The sequence below is a fragment of the Elephas maximus genome, chromosome 4 (genome assembly GCF_024166365.1).
Source record: "Elephas maximus indicus isolate mEleMax1 chromosome 4, mEleMax1 primary haplotype, whole genome shotgun sequence".
In the NCBI taxonomy this organism is placed as follows: domain Eukaryota; kingdom Metazoa; phylum Chordata; class Mammalia; order Proboscidea; family Elephantidae; genus Elephas; species Elephas maximus.
The window spans coordinates 104,156,396-104,180,244 of record NC_064822.1 but is presented as its reverse complement, the minus strand read 5'-3'; the positions used below and the strand labels follow the sequence as shown (position 1 = coordinate 104,180,244).

Genomic DNA, 23,849 nt, shown 5'->3' with positions numbered 1-23,849 from the left:
TGCTTTTTAACACGTTAAATCTTCATTTAATTCTTCTCACATCCTAAGACGTAGGTACTATTATTATCATTTCCATTTTATAGAAAAGGCATCACTACAACCCGTTGCCATGGAGTCATTCCGACTCACAGCGAGCCTACAGGACAGAGTAGAGCCGCCCCTTAGGATTTCTGAGGCGCGGCTGGTATACTTGAATTACTGGCCTTTTGGTTAAGGCCGAGCGCTTAACCGCTGCGTCACCAGTGATCCAGAAGCGGCACTGAAATGTTAAGTATCTTAGCCAGAATTAAACAACTATCCAGTGTTGAAGCACTGACACATCTTGGCAGAGGGCAGAAAACAGGAGAGGAACTTACAAATTTTGCTTGTGAATGGTGCTGGTGGAAGCTTCCCAGGAGCACCACCCGTTTTTAAAACAGGGATTAAAATATTACTATCTCCAGGTGTTGTGCCAAAAAAATTAAACGAGACTCAAACTCATTTAAGATCAAGTATTGTGCCGGGCACATGGTAATCACTAAATTAATGCCGGCAATTAATTTCACTTTCTTCCTTTACATTGGATCACTGTGATAAAGCATAGGAATATTTTCATGGCTTTGGATACAGACTGCAAAGTGGCTTTTCAAACAGACTATAACTACTTTACATTGCTAACAATTTAAGAGCCTTCTGGTTGCTTTATGCTTCGAGATATGATAGGGCCACTCGCTTTTATTACTCTTTTCAGTTTCTGACGGTCTCACCTAGTCACTTTTTTTCTCTGCTTGTTCCATTTTATCGTCTCCTCCTGCCCCAAGGAAATTCTCGAAAGAGCCGAGGCGAGGTGAGAGATTGAGCACCCGATCCCGCCACGACTGTTGCCTCGCCCCCTCGCCCGGGGCGCGAACACTTAGCCTACTAATCGCGGGAAGAGGCGTGATTTTGAGCAAGAACTCCTAACCCCACCCTACCTCTGAGGGTCACATGATTGGTGCCTGCGTCCCAGACCCGAGGTCTTTCCTGGTCGCCTACTGGCTGTAAACTCGGCTACAGGGTGTCGCGAGGTCCATTCCGGAAGTAATCCCTTTGACTATCACCTTACGGGCGGAAGCGTGTCACAACCTAGCATTCGACCCTTAGCGGAAGTTCGTCACGTCGCAGTTGCCTCCGCACAGCGGATGTGTGTCGCCCCTTAGGTGACACTGGGAAGTGCTTGCAGCCTCCGCCGCTGCCTTCTGGTTGAAGCACTATGGAGGGAGAGAGGAAGAACAACAACAAACGGTGGTATTTTACTCGGGAACAGTTAGAAAATAGCCCATCTCGTCGTTTTGGCCTGGACCCAGATAAAGAACTTTCTTATCGCCAGCAGGCGGCCAATCTGCTTCAGGACATGGGGCAACGTCTTAACGTGTATCCTTGCGGCCTAGGCCTTCGGCCTTGGAGTCGGTCCCGCCATGCTCCGGCGTCTAGGCCTCAGGCTCTGTCAGGGACAGAAGGGGGAAGAGGGTCGTTAGGGGCTGGATGTCCAGGTGGGAGAGCACATGATGGGGCGAAGTGAAATTCATTGTTTGCGCGAGGGAAGCGAGGTGGAGTTAACTTCCCGCTCGCTCACCATTGCCATCAGCCTTGCTGGGAATTCGTATCCTTCCCAGCGTTGTGTTTTAACCGCATTTTCCTAGTTTCTCTTCAGTGTGTTCTGACGTCTTGCTTTGATGACTTTTTCAGTCTGCTTTTCCGCTATGCCCTAAGGGTCTGGTAGGTGTTTCATTGTTGAGAACTTTTCCCCCAAACTTAGTGTGTGAAGAGTTTTGAGAAGTTCAGAAACTGAAGGTCTTATAAAGGGTAACCTAGAAGTAATGCCCCAGCAACTTAGGTTCAAATTTTGGCCCTCCCACTTAGTAGCTAAATGACCTGACAAAACTCTTAATTTTGTCATCTAAAATGGGATGATATCTCTTGCTTTTGGTTCTATGCCCAGCAGAGTGCTTGGCACTCATACTCTCAAATAGCAGTGATTTTTAGTGTCTTATAGAATTTCAGAGGAAGGAAGGAAGGATGTCCGTTTAGCTTTGTAGGGATGGAGATCTACAAATCTAATGTTTTAAAAAATCGTTTACAAATTATCAGTTTTTTCTTAAGTTACTTATAGTACTAATGTTTATTTTTAAAAATGAAGTAGTTTGTGTGACCCCCCCCCCGAAGTGTTTTTGTCTTTGTGGCTGAAAAAACTAATAGTGTTTAACTTCTTACCAATCTGCAAATAAAAAATTATTCTTGTTCAAGAATGTAACTCTTGTTTAAATGACGTGTTGCTGACTGTAATTTTTGTGTCTTAAGGTTGTGCTCATCTCAGAAGAGATGTCCTCTATTGTTGCAGATACCCAATTTGCTTCCTTAGCATCCAGTCAGTACTAAGCTAAGCATTTTTGTTTGGAGTTGTTTCAGCACCTTCTTGTGTGTTGTTTTTAAGGTTGTTCTCATCGTGGGAGTGCCTTCTGAGGTCTTTATATGTACAGCTTTTAAAAGTTTTTCCTAAAAAAAAGTTTTTCTTGCTGCTGAATGAATATCAAATCATTCCACAGTCTTTCTGGCCCCAGAGGTTACCATGCGAGATGGCTTAGTTTCCAGAGGCAGAGGAACTAAAAGTTAGTTGCTGGAGCTAAGACGGTGAGGGGGATAGTGGAGAGGTACCCAGAGGCTAGATCACAGAGGGCCTTGTAAATCACATTAAACAGGTACCCTGAGCTAATGATTAATACACTGTTGCAGTTGGCAAGTGACAGGTTTAGATTATATATGGTCTTGTTTATATCCCATCTTGATCCAGACTTCCTGAGAAGCTCGTTTGCTATTCATTCAGTTATATTGAATACCTGTGTTGTGTACGGCATTGTGCTAAGTGTCTATTGACAATTAGTAATTTGGTGTAAGAAAATGACTTGGTCTTTAGTATGGAAAGGTAAGTGTGATTTTCATTTAGCGGCATCTAAGGTGCTTGGCTATATGATCTTTTTTAGGAGGAGATCTTAGTTTTGGGAATTATATTGTCTCCCTGCCTGTTTTGGGGCCTTAACTTGAACACTTTAGCTCACAGTTGACTATCAACACTGCTATAGTATATATGCATCGATTCTACATGATTCAGTCCTTTACACAGTTTCATCGAAATGTAAGTATATTTTTTTATATGGTGTAATTCTTTTGTGGCTGATTCCAACTTCCTGTTTCTTTTGTGGTTGGTCTTTTCAACTAAACTGGGATTTGAGCTTTAGAAGTTAAGGTTGATCACTGTCATTATATGCCACACTGCTGATTTAGTTCCAGTCTTCCAGTTTTCCTATGAAGCATCCAGTTGTCTGGTAGGTTTAGTGTAACGTAATAGGTGGATTCTCTAGTAAAGAAACAGAACATTTGAACATAACTTTTTTTAGTTGAGGAAGTAGCATTAGAGGGGAAATCATGCTTAATTTAAGCATAGCTTTTTGAAGTGGTAAATGATAGTATGGGCACAGGAAAATAAGTCTTTGACAAAATTCCAGTCAGCGACTGGTTGGACGGGGAAGGTGCACTATATGATAATGACTGGGGAAATGACTTTTAGGAACAGGAAAATGAAAATAATAATAAAGGGATTTTTCTTTTCCTGGACAGAATTTAAATAGTGCTATTTTCACTTTTGCTACCTAAAATGGTCCTATTTAACATTATTGTAAATGACTTGTGAGTGCATAATGATACACCAGCTGCAGGTAAGACTGTATTTGGTTAATAAAATCTCAAGCTAATAGGGATAAACTTGATGAATATTTCATATGGATTTGTGAGTCAAATATTTCATTGTGGTTAATGCTTTTGAGGAAAAGTGTTTTGGACTTCTCATTATTATCTGGGTTCTGAGCTGGGAGCTGCCTTATGCCATGGGAAGAGGAACTGTGAAACTAGACATTGCTCCTGTAATGTAATCAGTATTGGGAGTAACTGCACAGGAAACACCTTGAATTTGTGATTTAAGTGGTCGTCATTTTTGCTAGTATGCAGTCAGTGTGGCTTTCTCCTCCCCTTAGGTCCCTGTACTTCCAGCCATTCCCTGCCTCTGGAGAAAAAACTGCCTTATTTACCTATTTATTTTTTAATAATATTTTATTGTGTTTTTTTTGTTTAAAGTTTACACAGCAAGTTAGGTTCTTATTTGACAATTTCCATACAAATTGTTCAGTGCTGTTGGTTACATTTTTCACAATGTGTCAACATTTCTCTTAATTGTGTTCTGGTTGTTCCATTTCCAGTACTCTAGTTTCTCTGCCACCTTATCTTCTCATCTTTGCATTAGAATAAATGTTGACCTTTTGGTTTCATGCAGATGGTTTTTTAGTAGAGCGCTGTTCTTATGAATAATATACTTTATTTTGTGTGCCGTTTTGCTTACACTCCCTTATTAAGAGATAAGCAGTTTAGTACTTAAAGGTACCTAGCACACCCAGAATGGAAGGTAGTAGATTAAGAGAAACTTGGAGTGTATAGCTTTCTTGCCAATTCTGAAGGTTTTCTACAATTCTTCCCTTTTTTTATGATATAGACTTGGAATCTGGAGTGAACTAAATCTCAATATGTCTACTAGGTAGGTTAATATACTTTCACCCACTTTTACCTTTTAAGTCTTTCCTTATTTCCTGTATATTAAGCTTAGCAAGGACAGAGACTCATATTTCTATATGTCCTCCTAAGTATCTTCAGTAAACTTGTTGAATGGATGAGTGCTTTGGTAATTATCCAGTATAAAAAACCTATTGTCATTGAGTTGATTTTAACTCACGGCAACGCTGTGTATTATGGAGTAGAACTGCCCCATAGGGTTTTCTTGGCTGTGACCTTTATGGAAGCAGATCGTTATGTACTGCTGGATGGATTTGAACCACCAACCTTTAGGCGTAGTTGAGTACAAACCATTTGTGTCACCCAGGGACCTTATCCAGTATAGAGATACTCTTTTGACTGACCTTTCCCTAAATTCAATGATCTGTTTAATTTGGGGTTGTCGATCTTCTTTTTTAAAAACAAACAAACATTGCAGCCAAGTCAAATTCTGACTCATAGCAACCCTACAGGACAGAGTAGAACTGCTGCTGTAACAGAAATACCGCAAGTAGATGGCTTGAATAGTTTATTCTCTCACAGTCTAGTAGGTTAGAAGTCCAAATTCAGGACGTCAGCTCCAGGGGAGATGTTTCCTTTCTGTCAGCTCTGGAGGAAGGTCCTTGTCATCAATTTTCCCCTGGACTAGGAGCTTCTCTGTGCATGAACTCCAGGTCCAAAGGGTGCACTCTGCTCCTGGCAGTGCTTTCTTGGTGGCATGAGGCTCCCGTGTCTCTGCTCAATTCTCTCTTTTATATCTCAAAAGTGATTGGCCTAAGACATAACCTAATCTTGTAGATTGAGTCCTGCCTCATTGACATAACTGCCATTAGTCCCATCTCATATCATAGAGATAGGATTTACAACACATGGGACAATCACATTAGATGACAAATTGAACAATTCACGCAATACTGGGAATCGGGGACTAGCCAAGTTGACACTCATTTTTGGGGAGCACAATTCAACCCTTGACAGTTTCCAAGGCTGTAAATCTTTATGGAAGCAGATTGCTGCATCTGTCTCTCATGGAATGGCTGGTAGGTTCGAACCACTGACCTTTTCAGTTAGCAGTCCAGTGCTTAACCACTCACCACCAGGGCCCCTTTGATCTTCTTTAGAGGATTGATTTTAGGCATATTCTGGAATTAACAAATCAAAAATACAGTAAAACCTGCAAAAGCCAGAGCCTGTGTTAGAAGGAAAACTCCAATATTTTCCTCTAAAACAAGGGATATAAAAGTGTTAAGACTGCTGCCTGTTAAAGGTAGAAAACTTGTAAGACCTGTGTAAAAAAGGGGCTCTCGCAGGTTTCACAGTATCACCTTTTTAATATGTTAATTCTAAGAGTTCTAGCTGGATGAATCCAAAATCAGATTTGAGAGAACTTAATACCTTGTTGCGGCATTGATACATGTCCTATCAAGTCCCCATACTTTTTTTTTGTTGTTGTTATAAAGGTGATAAATGCTCATGGTGTAAATAAAACAATACAGAAATGTATAGTATAGAAAGTGAAAGCTTCTCTGTTATTGTACTCTTCTAGAGGCAACCATTGATAAACATTTTGGCATTTAGGGTCCCAGACATTTTTCTGTGCCTTTGCTAACATTTATGTATTTCAGTAAACATACTATACTACTGTTGTACAACTTCCCTTTACCACTTAACAGTATATTTTGGACATTTTTCATATCAGTTTCTCATTATTTTAAATAACCTCATAGTGTTTCTTTGTGTAGTACCATAATTTATTTAAACAGCTCCTTATTTGTGGATATTTGGGTTGTTTCTAGTTATTGTTATTATAAATAACATGTGGCATTTCTTGTACATATTTATTATACTTACATGGGTATTTTATTATAAATTCCTATAGATGTAATTGCTGTATCCAAGGGTATGTGTAGTTAAAATTTTTGTTGTGTCAGTTTTCCCTACTGTAAGATTATACATTATACTGTAAGATTATACATTGTTTCAAGCAGTGTAGGAGGGTCCTTTTCTGTACACCCTCACGATCAACAAATACTCGTTACCTTACTTCCTCACTGTTTGTCAAGTGCTAGCCGTACAGTGGTAAATAAGGTAGATGAGGTTCTCAATTATTTTTTTAATTTACGTTTCTTTTTTTAAAAAATAACATTGTTCGTTGGGGGAGAGCAATTGGGAGTATGTAGCAAGGTGTATATAAGTTTTTGTGTGAGAGACTGACTTGATTTGTAAACTTTCACTTAAAGCACAATAAAAATTAAAAAATAAATAGTATTGTGTTTTCAGCGAAGGTTTACACAGCAGTTTAGGTTCCCATTCAGCCATTTCTACACAAACACAAGTTGTTCAGTGACATTGGTTACATTCTTCACAATGCATGAACGTTCTCATTTCCATTCTGGTTGTTCTGTTTCCCTTAATCTATTTTTTCTGCCCCTTTACATTTTCATCTTTGTTTTAACGTAATTGTTGACCATTTGTTCTTAAACAGGTGACTTTTTTTTTGTTTTTAATTTTTGTGCATTGGTGAAAGTTTACAGAGCAAATTAGTTTCCCACTTGGTAGCTTGTACGTAGAGTGTTCCATGACATTGGTTTCATTCCCCACAATATGCCAGCACTCCCATTTCTGTCCTAGATTCCCCATTTCCTTTTGTCCTGAATTGCTACCCCTTTCTGCCTTCTCATCTTTGCTTTTGGGCAAATGCTGCCCTTTTGATCTCCTATAATTGCCTTGTTCTAAGGAGCATGTTCCTCTCAGGTATTATTGTTTATTTTATAGGCCTGTCTATGGTTTGGTTGAAGGGTAGTCTCCAGCAGTGGCTTCAGTTCCATTTCAGAAGGGTGTCTTAGGGCCATAGTCTCAGATTCCTCTACTCTCTGTCAGACCAGTAAGACCAGTCTTTTTCGTGAATTTGATTTTTTTCCTGAAGTTTTTCTCCTCCTCTGTCTGGGACCTTCTGTTGTGATCCCAGGCAAAGTAGTTGGTAGCCAGGCACCATCTAGTTCTTGTGGTCTTGAGGTCCTGTAGGCTGTGGTTCATGTGGTCTTTTAGACCTTTGGGCTAATTGTTCCATGGGCCTTTTGTTTTCTTAAATCTGTTTCGCTCCAGGCAGTAAGAGACTACTTTGTATCTTAGATGGCTGCTTGCAAGCTTTTAAGACCTCAGATGGTACTCACCAAAGTAGGATGCAGAACTTCGTCTTCAAGAGCTATGTTTTGCCAGTTGTGCCGATGTACCCTGAGTCTATCTTTGCCTTTGAACCTAGAGCTTTGTCTTGTGAGGTATTTGGTTATCTCTAAGAAGTTGCCCTGACTGTGGCCCTTCTGTGCTTGATTGTCTGTATTAATATTTAAGCAGCACCTACAGTTATGTATGTAGAGATAGCTACCATCAAACCTATATCAGCAGGTGGGTGTGTTCCTTTATACCCTCCCACACATCTTGGCATATATGTCTACCTGTGTATCCATTTGGAGCCCTGGTGGCGCAGTGAGTGGTTAAGAGCTCGGCTGCTAACCAAAAGGTTGGCAGTTCAAGTCCACCAACTGCTCTTGGAAACCCTATGGGCCAGTTCTGCTCTGTCTTATAGGGTCTCTATGAGTTGGAATCAACTCGAGGATGGTGGATTTGGTTTGGTGTGTATCCATTAGTAAATTAGTGTTTGTTAATTTATATTTCTTAAATTAGTGAAGTTGAGCTTTTCTTATGCTTATTGATTGTTGTCCTTCCCTTTAAAGTGAAGAACTGACTGACTGAAAAATTGACTGGTTGACCGTTGATGCTTTTTGCCCCCTTTTTATTGTTTTGGTTTATTATTTATATGTTTTCTTTATGTCTTAGAGCTGTTTGTCAGATGTGATTTTTTTTTTTTTTGAATTGAGGAAAACACAGTAAAGCATACAGTTGTGAAGTGTGTACCTTGGTTAATTTTTGCATTATATGTATGTGACTATAATCAGGTCAAGATACACAGCTGTAAAAATGGCATGGGGCCAGCGTCTTACATCCTCTATCTTCATGAGGGGCAGGAGAATCAAGATCAACATTCCAAGGCTGATTCTTATGAGGCACAGGTCAGATATACCTCCTCTCTCCGCCATCTTTACCAATTCTGGCAACAGCCATCCATCCCTCCCAGGGCACTCTGTACTTCTCTGCTGAATTTGATAATTCATTGCATTGGCTACACAGAACTCACAGACCATATTCACAATTACAAGGTTTATTAGGGAAGTAACTGGTTACAATTCAGGTTCAGGAAGGCTCAGGATACAATTCTTCCATCAGGACAGCCTCTTGTCAGCTGTGCCCACACAGGCCTCTCTGGCTCTCCGCCGCAGCCCTGCTCCTTGGGCAAGTGTTACAGATCTCTTTTAGCTCTGCTGAGAACTGCCCAGAGGCACCCCACTCTGCCAATAAGCTTTGGCCCTAAGGCACTCAGCTCTAGTTCCCTTGGGTCAGCAAACCTACCTCCAGCAAGTGCCCAGAAGCATCCTACTTCTCCAACAAACCTCCTGCCCTAAAGGCACTCAGCTTTCTCGTTCTGTGGGCCGGGAAGCCCTCTGTGCTGTCTTCTGGTGGTCTCTCCTGCTGCTGTTTCTCTGCCACCACTTCTCCCTGTCTTTAGTGTTACAGCGCTGTCTTTCTTTCTCTTAGTCTTCTGGTTCCAGGAGCTTCTCAGTACAGGGATCCCAGGCCCAAAAGACATGGTTCACTTTCTGCCCTTGGCCCTTTTTCTTGGTGGTGATGAGATCCTCTCCTTCCAGCCTCTGGGATGCCTCATTTTAAGCAAAATGGACCAATCCCTTCCTTAGGGTTCTGTAGACCTTATATGCATGGTCCTATCCCCACATGGGTGCTATGAACTTTATTTGCATTGTTAGCAAGCTATCCAGTTCCCTTGGGGGGCCACAATTACCCTATTTGTATACTCCCACCCAATCACTTGGGTAGGAGTTAACAAGACCATGGCGAGAGAGGCCATACAAAAACAATCCATATAGATCTTAAAAGAGCATAATGTTCAAGGCAGACATTTTTTACTAGTTAAGCTAAACTATTTGGTTTTAAGAAGACTTCAGGGGATATTTTTGGTTTAAGGTTTAAAGATGATCTCAGGGCAATAGTTTTAGGGGCTCATGCAGCCTCCATGGCTCCAGAAAGTCTGAGTTCCATGAGAATTTGAAATTCTGTCCTGCATTTTCCCCCTTTCGTCAGGATTCTTTAGTGGAACCTTTGATCAAAATGTTCAGTAATGGTAGCTAGGCACCATCCAGTTCTTCTGGCCTCAAGGCAGAGAAAGCAGTTGTTCATGGAGGCAATCAGCCACACATTCCATATCCTCCACCTCCTATTCCTGAGTCTTCTTCCTCTCTTGTTCCAGGCAAACAGAAACCAGTTTTTGTGTCTTGGATGGCCGCTTATAAGCTTTTAAGTCCCCAAGCACTATGCAACAAAAAACTAGGAGGTAAAACAGAAGCACCAAACGCCATACTAGGCCAATTAACTGGGATGTCCCATGAAACCATGATCCTAAACCTCCAAATTAAGAAACCAAATCCCGTCAGGTGTTTAGTTGTACATAAGCAGCCTCAGCAGGTACTTTTTTTTGTCATTGTTGTAAATATATCAGACAACTTTTGCTGATTCAACTTTTTAAATCGGCTCTGCCATCCTGCCCTTAATCAGTGCAATTATTTCCATCACCATTCACCCCTCCCCCCCCCCAGCCATCAGGTAACCACTAATAAACTTTGGCCTCTATACATTTACCTTCTTTTGTCTTTTTAATATAAGTTAGGTCATACAATATTAGTCAATTTGTGATTGACTTATTTCACTCAGCATAGTGTCTTCAAGCTCCATCCGTATTGTAGCATGTATCAAGGCTTTGTTTCTCCTACTGCCTGAGTAGTATTTCATTGTATGTATGTACTGTATTTTGCTTGACCATTCATCTGTTGATGGGTATATGTATTTTCATTACCATAAGAGTAAAAGAAGACAAAGTAGAAAATGGAGATTTCTGTATAAGCCCATTGTCCAGAGATAATCCTGTTAACATTTTAGAGTGTATCTTACTAGAATTTTTATCTCTGCGTACAAAATACTGTATTTTTTGCAAATTGTGTTTTCAAAATTGTACTGACTCGTGTCCCTACAGCAGTCATACCTGTTGGCTTTATGTGCAAGCTGCAGCCACTAGATATAGTGGTCAACCACTAGACTTTTATGAGAAGAGAGTGGGGTGAAAGGATACAGTCTGGGATTCATGAGTTCACACCATTAGATGACTGCAGCTGGCGAAGTTTATGGGAAGTCTGCAAGTAGGTGCCTTCTGCTTGGGGGAAAGTAACCCCAGAAACCATCTGCAGTGGCTTTTCATGTAGGCTGGAAATTGTGTACCAGTAGAATACCAATGACGAAGATGATGCCTAAGTTAGTGATGATGATGACATCAGTTCAGAAGTCACAGGAGAGCATCTGCAGGCAGCTCTCAGATATTTCAATGATGATAGTGACAAGGAATCGGACTTTGAAAGATTCCGGGAGTCAGATGATGATGATGAATAAAATGGCCTATTTTAAGATGAAAACACAGTTTCTTGTGACTTTATCTGTTAATTTCAAAGACATTATAAAAAATTATATTTCAGTTTAAGATTTATGAAAGCAATAAAATATAAACAACATCTTGTAGTTTTAGGCCTAGGATTGTTTCTTACTTACTCATTCCTAGCACTTTGTGCATTCCTACTCTTGGGTTTTAACATGGTGTCTTATTTCCAGCCTGAGTCCATTCAGGTCACCGTTGGTTATATTTGGTTTAGGAAAATGCCTACCTTAAATTTCCATGAGATCAGTTTTATCCTGGTAACATTAAATCTGTTGGACAGAAAATAGAATTGAAAATGAGGTTGGCAACATGTCAAAAAATATTAATATAGCACATTTATGAAAAGTATAATGTGCATGTTATTTGGGTAAAAATACGTTATTTCTGTACTGCCTAGATTATTAAATTTTGTTTATATATTTAAAAAAATTAATGTTTCCCATCCTTCCCTCCTCCTAGTCTCTCGGACCACCAGATTAATTTTCCTAAATATTTCTTAGCCTACGTCTCTTCTAAAATCTTTAGTGTCAGTCTTAAAAATCATTAGTGCCTCACATCCCATTGTCTATAATAACTTATTCAGGTTAGTGTTCAAAACGTTGCTTCAAGCCCACATGCACCACACCTTTGTTCATGCCCATTTTCCACTGGCCCCTCTTTGTTTATACTAAAATCTAGAAATAGATATGAAACATTTTCAAACCTTCAAATACAACTGAAACAAATGTAAAGGAAGAAAATCATTACTGTGAATTGAACTGAATTGGTGGCATAAAACCTGAAATCTGTTCCAGAAAGATATTAACATAGATATAGCAGCAATACGAATAAATATTAGAACGTCAGTTTTATTTAGTAAAATAGATATTTAAATTTTGTAAAATGCTTTATTTCTTTGACCCTTAGTGAATTCTAGCTCTTGCCGTTTACATTTTTGACTCTTTGAAATTATTCTTAAGATTCAAGAAAAGTTCCACTTCCTGAGGTTTCCCAGAACGCCAAGCTATGTTTATGTCAGGTTGCACTAATCTTTTAAATTATTTAGTATCTGAGTTTGTTGTTTGGCTGTGTATTGGCTTGAATTGTTTGTTTCCTAAATGCCGTGGAGTCAGTTCTGACTCATAGCGACCCTAAAGGACAGAGCAGAACTGCTGCATAGGGTTTCCAAGGAGCGCCTGGAGGATTCGAACTGCCAACCTTTTGGTTAGCAGCAGTAGCCGTTAACCACTATGCCACCAGGGTTCCCGCCTTCTAGGTATAACCCTTGAATATAACACTGTGGTCTGTGTTCCTTTTTTTTGTTATAGATTTATGATTCTTATGTATATATAACTGAGATATAATGCATATAGCATAAAATTCACCCTTTTAATGTGTACAACTCAATGTTTTTTAATATATTTAGAAAGTTCTGTAACTATCACCACTATCTTAATTCGAGAACATCTTCATCTCCCCAGAAAAAAAAAACTGATACCCATTAATAGTCACGCCCCATTCTGTGTGCTATTCTTTCCCCCTTCCTCCAGTCCCTGGCAACCACTAGTTCATATCTCTGGATTTGCCTGTCCTGAATATTTCATGTATTCTCTTGGAGTCTCATTTTAAATAGAAAACCATTTACTTAGATCTAGTAGCTTCTTGCATAGATAGTTTTTAATGAAAGATAGTTGGTTGAAGGATTGAAGGATTGGTGTTCATAAGTGGACATGGGTAAATGGATAGGAGGGGGGAGGACATTTAAGTAGATGAAAAAGCATAAATAAGAGGTGATGAAGTTGAAGCATGCAAGGAACTTAATTTGTCTGAGATTTAGCTCTTTTAGGTCTACCTTGATCTAGAACTAAATGGTAAATATATTTGATTTTCTTTCCATCCAGTCTGTGGCTCCAGCAGCCTTATTTCTAGCAGCTAAAGTAGAGGAGCAGCCGAAAAAATTGGAGCACGTTATCAAGGTGGCACATGCTTGTCTCCATCCACAGGAATCACTTCCCGATACTAGGAGTGAGGTAGGAGGTTAATTACACATCTGTTTTTATTTATTTATTTTGATTCTAACTTAATTTTGTAACATTGACTACTGAAGTCTGAGTGGGTATCTTAAAGCAACATTTCAGTGTTTGTTTTTTCCTAACAAACAAATGGAAAAAAATTATATAAATTTTACGGCAAAAGTCAAGTGTGCTCATTGTAGTAAAATTGGAAATGAAGAAAACAAAGAAGATATATTACCTAGATATCACTGTTATTTCCAGCTTTTCTGAATAGCTCTACATGCCTATAAGGTTTATAGGTTTTTTTCATGTACTATATCCCAGATATCTCTTACAGTGGTTGCTTGGGTCATCCTTTATCAAATTAATAAATGAAATTGTGTATTTTCTTCTGATCACATTGTAGAAAGTTTTCTTTCTTCCTTTTTTTTTTTTTTTTAATGAATGAATAGCTTTCCCTAATGAAATAAATTTAGTGTTTTGCATAGTAAGGTCTTGACCTCCTTCATTTTCTCACTTTGGACTATACCCTTTCTTTCACTTTTAACTATACAAGTACCTCTTGTTGAAAAGAGTAATTGTTCGGGACTTTTTTGTCCAGGCCTCAGACTAATACCATGGGTCCATAGAATTGAGTTTAAACAAACAAACAAAAATTCTCTTTTTTTTTTAATACCATCTCCTTTTTATTTCCTTCAAAGCGTATTTACATAATTTCTCACCTAAGTCTCTAGTACTTGTGAGATGATTAGAGGGAGATATTTTCTCCACTCTCTGGTAGCTGGCACTGGCAAAGATAAGGATTTATTCAGTATCATCAAGCAGAAAGACGTGTGTCTCTCTAACTCTCAGCTCAGGACTCGTTCTCCAGTGGTGTCCAGTAGAAACATAATGGGAGCCACACGTGTAATTTAAAAAATTTTAAACTATTTATTGAACTTGTTTAAAAACGTCATTTTTAAAAAAAGTGAAATTAATTTTAATAAAACATTGTATTTAACCCAGTATATCTAAAATATTATTATTTGATTGTGTAATCAATATTGAAAAGTTATTAATGAGGTATTTTATATTCCTGTTTTTGAACTAAGCCTTCAAAATTCAGGGTATGTTTTACACTTCCAGCACAGTTTTGACTAGTTACATTTCCAGTGCTCAATAGCCACATGTGGCTCGTGGCTGCAGTTTTGGCCAGCACTGATCTGAGAGAATTTTTTTGCTTATTCCCTTTTCCTTTGAAGTCCTCTGTTAAGTTTTAGAAATCTAGCATTACCCAAAAGGAGAAGGTATAACAGGAGTCAAATGTTTGAGACCAATTAAATGCCTACAGTAGTATAGGAAGGCCCTGCAAGTTCATTTTGATGATGTTGAAAAAAGGTATATTTTTCATTTTCTTAGATCTAAACCACACAAACTTCAAAACCTAAAATATCAGTCTGAAAATGCACCAAATCTTTGGTGGTTCTATTGTAAAACAATCCAAACTCGTTGCTGTCGAGTTGATTACAACTCGTAGCGACTCTATAGGTCAAAGTAGAACTGCCCCATAGGGCTTCCAAGGCTGTAATCTTTACAGAAGCGGACTGCCATGTCTCCCTCAGAGCAGCTAGTAGGTTCAAACTGCTAACTTCCGTTAGCAACCAAGCACTTAACCACTGTGCCGGCAGGGCCATTCTTTCAATTGTAAAACCAAACCCGTTGCTGTTGAGTCTATTCTGACTCATAGTGACCCTTTAGGACAAGGTAGAACTGCCCTGTAGGGTTTCCAAGGAGTGCCTGGTGGATTTGAACAGCCGACCTTTTGGTTAGCAGCTGTACCCTATAGGACAGAGTGGAACTGCCCCATAGGGTTTCCAAGGAGTGCCCTGGTGGATTCAAACTGCTGACCTTTTGGTTAGGAGTGTGGCTCTTAACCACTATGCCACGAGAGTTTCCTTCCTTCTTTTGTAGTTACATATAGATAAAGTGTTATTTCTCAGTGTGCCACTTTTTTTTTTTTTTTAAAGGAGAATCTGTACTGAACGGGATAAGAATTTTATTTCAGTTTCTACCTACCTCCTAACTCTACCCTTGCTTTTGTTGTTTTGGTTTCTCTGAGAGGGGTTGTTAGAATTGTTCAGACTTTGTATATTGTGCTTTTTGGAGGAATAATTTCTTGGTCTTCTCACTTGTAGGCTTATCTGCAGCAAGTTCAAGATCTGGTGATATTAGAAAGTATAATTCTGCAGACTTTAGGTAAGTTTATTTTCCTTTAAAACATCTAAAAAACTATTATGTAATATAATGATATGACTTTAATATTTGCGAGATACGAAACAGGAGGAAAATCCTTTGGAAAGGTTTTTGCAAAGTGGTCATCTGTTTCCAGAGTCTCGAGGTTGTAGAGCTCAGAGTTTAACGTCGACATGTACCATAGGTAGAATGCAGCCACAGCTGACATTTGAAATAGCAGTAATTTTTTTTTCCATTCTAGAGTTCACAATTTGGATATTAAGGTTTAGCAATTTTTAACCTGATAAGTAATGGTAGAAACTAAAGAACTTCCATAGATTTTTATGGTCTGCTTGTTGATGTATTTAGATAACAGCATTTGTTTTTAAAACTGGTAACCCAGTGTGTAGAACAGCAAAGTGGAGGTGAAGGAACACAAGCTATAGCTGTTGCATGGGCAGCACTGATGATGTTCTGTTGTTAGCATAATTTTCAGCAGAGAATGTGGAAGACAAAGATTTCCTTCTTGTTTTAGGCTATCATTTTTTCTGTAGTAGGGGATGATTTTATGATTGTATTGGGAAGTTATTGGTACAGCTGTATTTTATTACACATATAGACATGAGTTTTTCAGAATTTGTCTGAAGTTAATTTCTGCTAATTAACTTTTTAGTTGAAATAAGTTATCTTCAATCTAATTATGTTTCAGGGGACAATGATATGTTTCTAACGGAGCATATCATTATTAGTACTAACATTTTAATGTGGAAACCAGTAAAGTCTAATTTGCAGGAATCAGTTATCCTTATAGAATAATTTATATCATATAAATTTCTTAATAGAATTTCTTTACTTGTATCTAGAAAAATTTATTTACATGCTCCAAGAGCGAAACTTATTCAGAAACAATTTTCATAAAAACACTCATCTTCCACTAAGTAATTTTGCTAAAGACCATTTGAGATTGAATAAAATGACCATTACCTATTGCAGTCGAGATGATGAAAAGGAACAAAACTGAGGTAAGAGAGGTTAAGCTTTAGAAGGTAGTCATCACTTTTGAACCTAACCTTGTGTTAGGCTCACTTAGGTTCTTTTGTCCCTAAAAGAGTGTTTTGTGTTCAAAGATTATTGCGGGTTCTTGAGATTGCATTAAGCTTTGTTATTTTAGTGATATCTTCTAGCTCAAAAAATAGCAGCTTTGGAGATAATGCCTCTTAGAAGAGTATGCTGCCTGTTTTGTGTGATTCTCTTAGTCACTGAACAGCATCTGGAGGGAAGTTTGGAAGTGACTTGATGGCAACAGGTTTTTTTAATTATGACCCAGATAAAAGAAGTATAAAATGTCTTGAGTATTTTTGGCTTTTTAAACAGGTTTTTTTCTTCTCTTTTAGGCTTTGAGCTAACAATTGACCACCCACATACACATGTGGTAAAGTGCACTCAACTTGTTCGAGGTAAGGAAACTTGAGACAACTATCTTAAATTGTTTTTACCATTTAAAATTTCTATTTGCTGTTGACAGATACATAATACGACTTCTTAGGCAAAAGTTAAATTGAAAGGCCTGCCTGACTTAATCAAAATGAGTGGTTCTAACTGGGTTTTTCTATTGGGTTCTTACAATTAATGTTTTTAAATATCTCCAGTTAAAGAGTTAGTCACTTAAATATATTTGTCAAAACCGGGGGCAGATTTTAAAAAGCCACCAAGTCATAAGTATCTAGCAGCAATTTTAAGGATGTCTTCGGAGTGATTCACCTTATTTTGATTCTAGGATTGATAGCCCTGGGTACTTCTCTTGTAAAGGCCTCACAAAGGATCATCTGCAGTTTTACTTGAACTTAATTCTGTGACTAGCAGTCCCTTGTCAGGGCCTTTCTTTTTATTCTGGTGTAATTTTAATAGCTATAGTTGAATGAAACCCAGTTCCTCTTATTTTTCTTGAATAGTAGTATCAAGAATATCTGGACACCATTGTGCATTTAAGTGTTTTTTATAGTCTTGTAGACTAAACTGAGGATTGGCCTATTTTATATTTCATCAATGTGTCTTTCATCTGAAAATTCCTAAAGTTTTCCCAAGTTCTTTTTTATATTTGAAAGCATTAAAAAGTATATAGTGAGCAAGGATAGTGTTAAACAGAGATGGAATATATACTAACACTGAGAAGACTTAAGTTCTTAAGATAAAAATTTGCTTTTCATCCAGAGTTTTTTTTTTTAAGGAGGGATATGGTTTTTTAATTGTAATTTATTAACTAATTTATCTGTTATATGATGATTTTGGATTTAAATGAGACTACTCATTTAAAAACTTTTCATTTTTTTCAGCAAAAGTCACTTTTCCCAAATATATCAAGATCTTCTAGATTCTGACTTTGCCTCTAAAGTAGTTTGTCTTCTAGTTCAGTGTTTCTCAGTGAGCCCTTGCATCAGAATCTCTGAGTTACTTATTAAAAGTGCTTGTGCCTCTCTCCAAACATAGTGAGGCAAACTTTAGGGAGGATGCCCAGGAATTGCATTTTAAACAAGTAACTCAGATACCTGGCATGCAGAATAAAACTTGACTTCCTAGATCTGGAAATAGCGTAATTATTAATATTGTAAATAAAAATTGTCTATTTGTTACCTTTGGTAGAATGTAAGTATCAGGTGGTTAGGGACCATGTCCATCTAATTCACCACTGTATTCTCAGTACCTTGAAAATAATAAATACTTACTAAATATTGAGAATGAATGGAACTAATAACTTTTCTCCTCCCACCTCTTTTTTTTTTTTTCTTTTAGCAAGCAAGGACTTAGCACAGACTTCTTACTTCATGGCAACCAACAGGTTTATATTTTAATTTTTTTCCCTCTCTTTTTAGGGTAGAACTTAACTTGGGTTGGAATTGTCATTTTTTGAGAGGCATGTGGAAAAATTTCAGGTCTGGCACATAGTAAACTAGGACCCAAAGACCTAGGCACAGAAATGATCTTTGATATAATAGGCAATTCTTTGGTAAGTGTAGACTTACCTTAAATTCCATGGTGCTTTTTAATTTGCTACGGTTATGTAATTACCTAACTCAATTTTGCATTTATTACTTTGCCTTAAAATATCTAAGAGCACAGTTCTGAAAGTTTAGGTAAACTTGAGGCTCATTGACAGTGACTGAAAATCTAATTTGGAGAATTCTAAAATGCTTATGACATTTTAGAAGATTCTTTTTTTCTCCAAACAAATGGGCACTTATATGTGTAAAGAATCACAATTCTTTCTTAAAAAAATTATTAATACATAACGTGTTACCAAATGATCTGTTTGCTCTCAGTTCCAATCTATTGGTTGTTCTTGGAAACCAAAGATACCTTTAATGACTGTCAGGGCTAAGAAGTTCATTTTCATAGCCTGATACGGGAAATTTTTGAAATAAACTATCAGTCAAGCATAGTCACACAGTGATCATCTGTTCATTATTTTAAATAGCCTAGAACTATGACTAGCAAGAGTCAAGATGATTTTCAGAGTATTTTCTTAAGTATTTGATTTAGGGATCACACACACCAGAAATCTTAATAATTTTCATTAAGGTCTGAGCTTATTCTGAGGATAATACCCAAGCCAAGCTCATTGCATCAAGTTGATTCCTACTCGTAGCGACACTGTAGGACACAGTAGAACTGCCCTATAGAGTTTCCAAGGAGCGCCTGGTCAATTCGAACTGCTGACCTTTTGGTTAGCAGCTGTAGCACTTAACCACTATGCCACCAGGGTTCCCCTGAGGATAATAGAGTAGTAGTAATAGAGTAGAAAACGGAGTACTTTTAAACACCCCTATACCTGCTGGGTGATATACTCAGCCTCTTTTTTGGGGCTGGAGGTAGGGGATGTCCCTGGTCAGTGTGTAGATGATGTGCAGTCAAGGAATTTGAAAATGTTGTTACTTGAGCAGATGGATTAATAGAAAATCATACTGAGTGTTGGATCAGAGCACTGAGTATTTCTTGCCCTTTTTGCTCTCCAGTGGTTTTTTTTTTTTTTTAAGCTTTTTTCCTCTTTTTTTTTTTTTTTTTAAATAATGGAGAGTTTTAGCTTTGGGTTCAGAATTGAGAGCTCATGATACTCTCTGTTTCCTTCCCTCTGATGTCAGCCTGCATTTGACCACATTTAGCCTGCAGTACACACCTCCTGTGGTGGCCTGTGTCTGCATTCATCTGGCTTGCAAGTGGTCCAACTGGGAGATCCCAGTCTCAACTGACGGGAAGCACTGGTGGGAGTATGTTGACGCCACTGTGACCTTGGAACTTTTAGATGGTAAGTTTTAGAGTAAGGGACCTGGAAAAGCACTTGCTTTTGATCTGTCACATATATGGCCAAAGGTGACTTGATTTAGATGAAAATAGTCAGTTAGTTGAGGTTATTCTTGCTTCATTACTTCTGCTTTTCTGAGTCTTTTTGAATGTTCTATTTTTTTTTTTTTTGGTAGAACTGACACATGAATTTCTACAGATTCTGGAGAAAACGCCCAATAGGCTCAAACGCATTCGGAATTGGAGGGTAAGAATTATTGCTGTCGGCTTCTGGAACAAAACCAGTTTCTTACTTTGCACCAGTGAATATACCAGAATTGGATATGTACCCTAGTTTTGGAATTTCCCTTTTTATAGTTAGGCAGTAATCATGACTTCAACTTCATAGCTTGGATACTAGCCCAGAAGTCAGTGGCTGTAGTTGATAGCAGGATTTGCTTTGTGTTATGCAACTCTTATGCTATGATCATTTGGTCAACAAAATTGGTTGAGTATTTTCTGTGTGGAGACTTAGGGGAAAAAGTGGCTTCTCTGGGTCACTGAGTATTAGCTTCTGGTGGAGCCAGGATACAGATTTACAAGATTGGAGCTGGTAACATAATTTTATCTTTGACGTTACCTGTTTTTATAATGGATTTTAGGGTTTTGTTTATTTTTTATAGATTGCAGTGTGAAGTTGTATTTAAAAATTTTTTCAAAGTCTTTTGAGTAGTAGAATCATTAACTTCTTTTCTCCAGTGGTTATGTTGAAATTTGTTTTAAAATGTTCATTTCTCAAAAAGCCAGAGTGAAAGTTTAATTTTATTTTCTTGGTTGAGTGAGTTGCAGAAGATGAGTTTGCCTATGGTTGGAATGAAGCTTGAGAGCACATAGTTCATCTCCTACTTTCATATAAAACCTCTCCAAAAATTCCAGAATTTGTTTATGGACTAACTGCAATTATAAGCAGTTGTAGAAGGCATAGATGTTCATGAGTTATTTTTATATAAGCACAGGTTTTTTTTTTTTTGTTACCTTATTACATTGATACAAATTGTTCAGGCTCTAACTGATATAAAATCTTATTTTTTCTGATGGTAATAATTCTTGGATCTCATGGTAGGGTAGCCTCCTGCTCATGCCCTCTCTAGTACCTTAGTGCCACAGCAAGCATGATTCACCCATATCAGTCTTTCTCCACGTAATAAATTACCTGAAGTGAAGAGGTTATTTGCTTCATTCTAGGCATGTCAGGCTGCCAAGAAGACAAAAGCAGATGACCGAGGAGCAGATGAAAACACTTCAGAGCAGACAATCCTCAACATGATTTCCCAGAGCTCTTCGGACACAACTATTGCAGGTTTAATGAGCATGTCAGCTGCTTCTACCACAAATGCAGTGCCTTCCCTTCCAGCCACTGACGAGTCATCCAGCAACTTGAGCAGTATGGAGATGTTGCAGAGTGAGCATTGGCTGTCTTCTCAACCTCCTTTTAAACTGGAACCTGCTCAGGGTCATCGGACTAGTGAGAATATAGCACTTATAGGAGTTGATCATTCCTTGCAGCAGGATGGTTCAAATGCATTTGTTTCCCAGAAGCAGAGTATTAAGAGTGTGCCCTCAGCTAAAGTGTCACTGAAAGAGTACCGTGCAAAGCACGCGGAAGAGTTGGCTGCCCAGAAGAGGCAGTTGGAGAATATGGAGGCCAATGTGAAGTCACAGTATGCATATGCTGCCCAGAATCTCCTGTCCCACCATGACAGCCATTCTTCAGTCATTCTGAAAATGCCCATAGAGGGCTCGGAAAACCCTGAGCGGCCTTTTCTGGAAAAGGCTGACAAAACAGCTCTCAAAATGAGAATCCCAGTGGCCGGTGGAGATAAAGTTGCCTCTTCTAAACCAGAGGAGATAAAGATGCGCATTAAAGTCCATGCTGCAGCTGAGAAGCACAATACTGTAGATGACAGTGTCACAAAGAGCCGAGAGCACAAAGAAAAGCACAAGACTCACCCATCTAATCATCATCATCATCATCACAATCACCACTCACATAAGCACTCACACTCACAGCTTCCAACTGGTTCTGGGAACAAACGTCCGGGTGATCCAAAACATAGTAGTCAGACAAGCACCTTACCGCACAAAACCTATAGCTTGTCTAGTTCTTTCTCTTCTTCCAGTTCTGCTCGCAAAAGGGGCCCCCCTGAAGAGACTGGGGGAGCAGTGTTTGATCATCCAGCAAAGATTGCCAAGAGTACTAAATCTTCCATAAATTTCTCCTTCCCTCCTCTTCCTACAATGGCCCAGTTGCCTGGGCATAGCGCAGACACAAGTGGCCTTCCTTTCTCACAGCCCAGCTGTAAAACTCGAGTTCCTCATATGAAACTGGATAAAGGCCCCACTGGGGCCAATGGTCACAACACAACCCAGACGATAGACTATCAAGATACCGTGAATATGCTTCACTCCCTGCTCAGTGCCCAGGGTGTTCAGCCCACTCAGCCTCCTGCATTTGAATTTGTTCATTCTTATGGCGAATATCTAAATCCACGGGCTGGTGGGATCTCTTCCCGATCTGGCAATACAGACAAACCCAGGCCACCACCTCTACCATCAGAACCTCCCCCACCACTCCCACCCCTTCCTAAGTAAAAAAGAAGAGAAAAAGAAAAAAACTTCTTTAAAAAAACATGCCTTTTTTTTTTTTTAAACTACTGATTCTGGACTAAGAAAATTACTTTCCTTATGAAATACTTCACCCTTTTTGGACTAGGGAATAAATTGATACTGCAAAGTAGGTGGGAAGGTGGTAGAGGGCCTTGGTTATTATAGCTACTGCCTCAGAAATCTTAACTATTTTACTATAGTTTTTATTGGTATTAGGGAGGTGGGAATGTGTTGAAGCTGTGAAGGATTAAGAACACTTTCCCTATTCTTGGCCTCTCCACCTCCTAATTAGATTGATTGGAGTTGATATCTTCTTCCCTCTTCTTGCCAGGACTGAAATATGGAGGGTTGGCTTTATCAAACAATTGTGGATACTTTTGGGGTTAATATATCAGAAGAGAGGAAGTATTTAAACGTCAAAATCTTTTAAGAGACTTTTAAAAAATAATTTAAAGAAAGTAAGTTATCTGTTTAGTTTTTTTATATAATCGGGAGGGAATAGGGATTTTGCTGTGTGTTATGAGATACATAGCAATGACTCGGGGGGGGGTGGGTGGGATTGGAGGGTGGGGATGTGTGTAGGGGGTGGGGGGGTAGGCTCTTGGCCAAGAGTTCTGAAATAGGCTCAGGCCGCTTGAAGTGTTGAGACCTTTTAGTGCGTATGTAAGTGTGGTTATGTGTGTTTTAAAGTGTGCGTGTTTAAAAATCATGTCTTACCATTCCCTCCCTGTCCCTCACCATTTTCACTTCCCATCAGTCTCCTAGACAGAACATGGTGTGGCCTTGCTATCATAAAGGAAGGAAGAGGCATGTGTTTGACATGGCATTTTTCCCTTTATGCTGTGATTGAGTGGTAGCCCTCTAAATTCTATTTTGGGCGAATGCAGCCTGACTCAATTCCATTATAAAACTTCCTTTAACCCCCTTTTCCCTTTTGATGCAAAACAAAGGTGGGGTTGAAGAAGGGTTGGAGAGCAAGGCCAGCTTTTGCCCTACAGAATTCGGTGTATCTTTTTTTCAAGTTGGGCTTCGAGAAAGTGTTCAAGTAAGAGCAGTCTCAGGGACTCTGAAGGGAAGGGGATGTGATCTATATCCTGCCTATGAAAGCTTAGGCCATGTGTGAGAATGGTTCTGGAGGAAGCCGTGGAGCTAGAGGATACTAAAAACAAAATTGTGATTTGGGATTTTTAGGAAACTGTATTTTAAATTACATTATGAATGTATAATACTTGCCTTTTGTTTGTAAACCTGAAGGGAAACAGCAGCATCTAGATTATTTTTTTGCATACCTGTATGACTTCAGAGATTGGAGCACATGAATTGTACAGTACTGGTGCCGTGAAGGGCGAGCCAGGCTAGCCCACAGATACTGTTATGCTTAGACCGTCCATGTTTGGTGGACATCTTTAGCTTCTATACAGAATCCTTAAGGAGAGTTTATGGGTCGTTTTAAAAACAGGTCATGGGCCCTGTTG

General features: G+C 38.8%; 1 protein-coding gene across 2 annotated transcripts; it reads left to right on the top strand.

Annotated features, from left to right (window-relative positions):
* The first annotated feature begins 1,116 nt into the window (after window positions 1–1,116).
* Window positions 1,117–22,897, top strand: CCNT1 (cyclin T1). Of its 2 annotated transcripts, XM_049882985.1 has the most exons (9): window positions 1,117–1,392; window positions 3,070–3,151; window positions 13,108–13,236; window positions 15,396–15,456; window positions 16,827–16,889; window positions 18,223–18,268; window positions 19,569–19,732; window positions 19,905–19,975; window positions 20,953–22,897. In XM_049882985.1, the coding sequence occupies exons 1-9, from the start codon at window positions 1,232–1,234 to the stop codon at window positions 22,357–22,359; spliced, it is 2,184 nt and encodes a 727-aa protein (XP_049738942.1). In that variant the 5' UTR covers window positions 1,117–1,231; the 3' UTR covers window positions 22,360–22,897. The 2 variants fall into 2 exon arrangements, 1 of the variants encoding a protein (XP_049738942.1); XR_007517195.1 differs by lacking the exon at window positions 19,569–19,732 and having other exon boundaries at window positions 20,953–21,042.
* The last annotated feature ends 952 nt before the right edge of the window (window positions 22,898–23,849 follow it).

What these genes read in the sequence shown, in the direction of transcription:
- CCNT1 (XM_049882985.1), top strand. Translation starts at nt 1,232, where the DNA reads ATGGAGGGAGAGAGGAAGAACAACAACAAACGGTGGTATTTTACTCGG. An exon ending in ATGGGGCAACGTCTTAACGT is followed by an intron (nt 1,393 to 3,069) that starts GTATCCTTGCGG and finishes TGAACACTTTAG; the next exon opens with CTCACAGTTGACTATCAACA. An exon ending in TACTTCATGGCAACCAACAG is followed by an intron (nt 18,269 to 19,568) that starts GTTTATATTTTA and finishes CTCTGATGTCAG; the next exon opens with CCTGCATTTGACCACATTTA.